General features: G+C 37.0%; 1 protein-coding gene across 1 annotated transcript in view; it reads left to right on the top strand.

Moving 5' to 3' along the window:
* Positions 1-4,521, top strand: part of LOC106874743 (nucleolar protein 14) — a 34,146-nt gene that overhangs the window by 9,949 nt on the left and 19,676 nt on the right. The window contains exons 9-13 of the mRNA XM_014922583.2: positions 836-927; positions 1,401-1,618; positions 2,177-2,328; positions 3,183-3,237; positions 4,003-4,133. Coding sequence (XP_014778069.1) covers positions 836-927; positions 1,401-1,618; positions 2,177-2,328; positions 3,183-3,237; positions 4,003-4,133 — 648 coding nt within the window. The remainder of the gene's footprint in view (positions 1-835; positions 928-1,400; positions 1,619-2,176; positions 2,329-3,182; positions 3,238-4,002; positions 4,134-4,521) is intronic.

Below are 4,521 nucleotides of genomic sequence, written 5' to 3'. Positions count from 1 at the left end.
TATATATGTGTGTGTGTGTGTGTGTGTGTATGTGTGTGTGTGTGTGTGTATATATGTGTGTGTGTGTGTGTGTGTATATATATATGTGTGTGTATGTATCTATTTGTGTGTCTGTTTGTCCCCCCACTATTGCTTGACAGCCGATGTTGGTGTGTTTACATTTCATCTGCAAGATGATGATGATGATAATGATATTAGTCCTACCCACTTAATTAACTGATAGCTTGTGCCATAATGATTGTTACTCACTTAGCTAGTAAACTGATAATTTGTCTCATTATAAGCCCTACCCACTTAGTTTGTAAAACAACAATTTATGCCATTATAAGCCCCACCCACTAAGCTTGTATGACAACAGTCTATGCCATTTCAAGTCCCTCCTACTAAACTCTATTAATCTAGTAATAAATGCCTTAAGTTCCTTCTACTTGGCTAGAACCCCAATAATCAGTTAATTGGTAAATTAAGAATTATAAGAATAGTTATAATTTTCCTGATTATTAACATCGTCATTAAAGATGAATAATGTTTTCAAAAATATTTATGTGCAATTGATATTAATTTATATTTTGATGACTATGATCTGCAGTTGTCATCAGGTGTCCTGTTTGAAGAAATGTGTGTATACAGTACCTGACTAAATTTATACAAAGATCCTCCCATTTTTTTTTAAGCTATGTTTAATATTGTCTATACAGTCATTTGGTCACTGACACTTAAATATTATGAAAAGGGTCCAGCCTTGAAAACAAAACTGTTCTTATTTACAACATTTAAATTAATAATTTGTGTTTTGAACAAGTCCTTTTCATTCTCATACCATGAATATTTGCAGAAAGACCGTTTACTGAGGATGAAAGCACCATGGGAAATTGAAAAACAAAAGAAACGACAATTTATATCAGCTGATGCTCTTGGAGATGAACAGTGAGTAGAAATGGGTTTTCTGTATTTACTTGATCTTTCTCTTGAAAATTCTTTCTTTGGTTGTTTTGCTTGCAATGCTGAGCAGCTCTCATTTGCTCTTAAGATCATCTAATGTTTCTGTTGGAAATGAGAATTTATAATGTTATATGTTGAGGAATAGCTGCAGTAACCAACCTGGCTGAAACCGGCTCTGGCTCTGAGTACAAATGTCTTGTTTCTATAAGTTTTGAATTAAAATTTTCCACCAAACCTTAGTCACAATTTATATTCCTAACACTAGCTGAATGATAACTAAGTGAGTGTGTGTGTGTGTGCATACACACACACATACAGGTGCATCTGTGTAGATAAGAAATTTGCTTTCCAACCACTTGGTTCCAGGTTTAGTCCCATTGTGTAGGCATTAAAACAATAAGGGTAATGATGATGAGTTCAAATCTTGTCAGGTTTCCTTTTTTTTCGTCGTGATCCAGGTTTCTACAACCTGTCCTGAAAGATAAATCAAAGAAAGAAGACAGAAACAACAAAAAGTCTGTAAAATTTAGTGACGACATTGATTTCAAAGATGATGAAGAAGAGAAGGAAGATGATGAAGATAACGATGATGAAGATGACGATGAGGATGATGATGACGACGACGGGAGTGATGATGAAGATGATGATGAAAAGGATAGTATTAAACACTATTCCGGTAAGTTTCACTTTAATGAGACTTTTTTTTTTACTTTCTATTACACGTTGTTCTATTCTTGTACCAGTTTTCAGTCATTGAACTGTGGCCATGCTGGGGCAAGATTTGAAATCTGTAGTTTGGTATGATTCTGACAAAATTGGGGTTCCTCAGGCCAGGATATAATCAAAGACGTCAACCTTAGTATTTGATTAGAACTTCCACAGCTTCCCTCTTGTAATATAATACTCTCTTCTGAGTCATACAAACTCATAGGGCTTGTTTTCCAGATTCTGTGGTGTATGTATTTTCCTCCTGGATGAGACTCTGGTCCATCGCAGGGTTACTCATTTTTACCAGCCGAGTAGAATGGAGCAACACAAAATGAAGTGTTTTGCTCAAGGACACTTCATAGAACATCTGCCTGATCCAAGAATTGAAACCACAATCTTATGATCATGAGTGCATGATCATAATCACTAAGCCGTTTGCCTCCACTTTAATTAACATGTAAGATACAAATAAATAAATTTATTTAATGATAAATATTTTGTTTAATTTTTCTGTTCAAATTTATAGATGATGATGATGATGATGACGACGACGACAAGAAGGATGGTGACGATAATGCGAAAGCAGACAAATCAAAGGAGGTAGCTGGAAACAGTGAGAAAAATGAGGATCGTATGACTGACAAAAAAGATGAAGATGATGAAGAAGCTGATGCCAAGGTAAGAATTAGCACTGACAAAACTGATGTGAAACTGGTAGATTTGATCATTCCTTTTTTGTAGCACCTTAACAGAATTCACTGATTTATCATCATCATTATTATTATTATTCAATAAGAGCAGCACTTACCATCAAAGTGACACCTGGGTACAAATATCCAAAGCCCAATATAACCACCGTGACTCCCCGTCTGATAAGGGTACGCCAGGCACATGCATCACGACCATATGTGCACAACATGGTGATCGCATATCAAGATAAACAGCGCATGACCTCGCAGGTGGGACCGAGTTAGAATTTTCTTCAGGTCGAGTAGCCCATCCTGCTCAAAAGGTCCTTGAATAAAAGTTGTTTAAAGATGTTGAACGAAACACCCATGTTTCCAGAGGTGAATTATTCAAACCCCAAAGAATATGGCTATGATGCTCCCCCACTACTTCTGCTCATGATCAGAGATGTACATATCATCAGCCACCAAGGGACATGCTCAACTGGTTATGGTCAAACAACTGACAAGTAAATCTGTGGTATTAAGCAGAATATTTGCTGTAGCCCATCTTTTTATACCAAGACAAAACAATGTACATGATAACACTTCCAATCAATTCAGATCAGAAACCACGAGAGCCAGTGCTTGGTACTGCATCCGGGCATTTATTATTATTATTGTTATTAAGGCGGCGAGCTGGTAGAATTGGTAGCATGCTAGGCAAGATGCTTAGTGGCATTTCATCTGTCTCCATGTTCTGAGTTCAAATTTTGCCAAGGTCGACATTGACTTTCATCCTTTCAGATACCATGTTCTATCCTGTTGTTGCAATAACTATTGATCTTCTGATTTATTCGTTTTCAGAAAATGTCAGAAATATCAGAAAAGGCCAAGAAAGAACTACCATTTGTATTCAAAGGTAAATTTACTAAGATATCAACCTTTATATTTCAGTTATTAGATTGTGGCTATGCTGGGGCACCACCTTGGAGAATTTTGAATGAATCAACCCCAGCAGTAGTTGGAGGACAAACACAGGCACAAATACATGCACACATAGGCATATATACATATATGACAGGCTTCTTTCAGTTTCCATCTACCAAATCCACTCACAAGGTTTTGGTTGGCCTGAGGCTATAGTAGAAGACACTTGCTAAAGGTGCCATGCAGTGGGGCTGAACCTGGAGCCATGTGGTTGAGAAGCAAATTTTAAGCCTCTTTACAGTCTTTCTTTTATTTTCCTTTTCTTCTGTATAGAAGGCAGCGAGCTGGCAGAAACGTTAGCACACCGGGCGAAGTGCTTAGCGGTATTTCGTCTGCCACTACATTACAAGTTCAAATTCTGCCAAGGTCGACTTTACCTTTCATCCTTTTGGGGTCGATTAAACAAGTACCAGTTACACATTAGGGTCGATATAATCGTTTTAATCCGTTTGTTTGTCCCCTCTGTGTGTAGCCCCCGTGTGGGCAGTAAAGAAATAAGAAACTGTATGGAAGCTCAGTGTGTGTGTTTGTGTATATGTACATATGAATCTGTAGGTGTATGCTTGTGTGAAATGTGTAGCTAATTCTAGTCTAACTAACGAGAGATGTTCTTTCTGTTAGGAACTTATAAAGTGTGGTCCTCCATGGTGCATCTTATTAATTGCTTTGCTTGACTATATGTTGTTCTCAATTTCAGTACCAAAATCATATGAAGCACTCAAGACAGAACTAGATGGTCGTTCTGCAAATGACCAAATTACCATCATTGAGCGGATGGTGAAGTGCAACCATCCCAGTTTAGGTGATGGTAACAAGACAAAGCTCGAGGTATGTTACAAAAAAAAACACTCACACACATATTCTTCACTCTTATCCATCCATCTATCTATCTACCTAAATACATATGTACACACATACATACTTACTTGTCTGTGTGTGTGTAACTGCGCATGGATTATTGGCGATTTTACTTTCCTCTTTCTTCCTTCTTTTCCTTTTGGACATTCCTGTTTTCCTGTTTCCGAAGAAGAGCTATGCTCGAAACGTAAAGCAACTACTCTTTTCCTTCTCCAAGCATCGTATTAATACTTTGCTTGTGTTGCATCCTCCTTTTGTTTTTCTCTCTTTTTTTAATTATATATATATATATATATATATATATATCGTTCATCATCATCATCATCATCATCGTTTAACGTCCGCTTTCCATTAAACG

The sequence above is a fragment of the Octopus bimaculoides genome, chromosome 14, assembly GCF_001194135.2.
Source record: "Octopus bimaculoides isolate UCB-OBI-ISO-001 chromosome 14, ASM119413v2, whole genome shotgun sequence".
Lineage (NCBI taxonomy): Eukaryota > Metazoa > Mollusca > Cephalopoda > Octopoda > Octopodidae > Octopus > Octopus bimaculoides.
The sequence above is the reverse complement of the archived record's forward strand: the minus strand, read 5'-3'. Positions and strand labels throughout refer to the sequence as shown.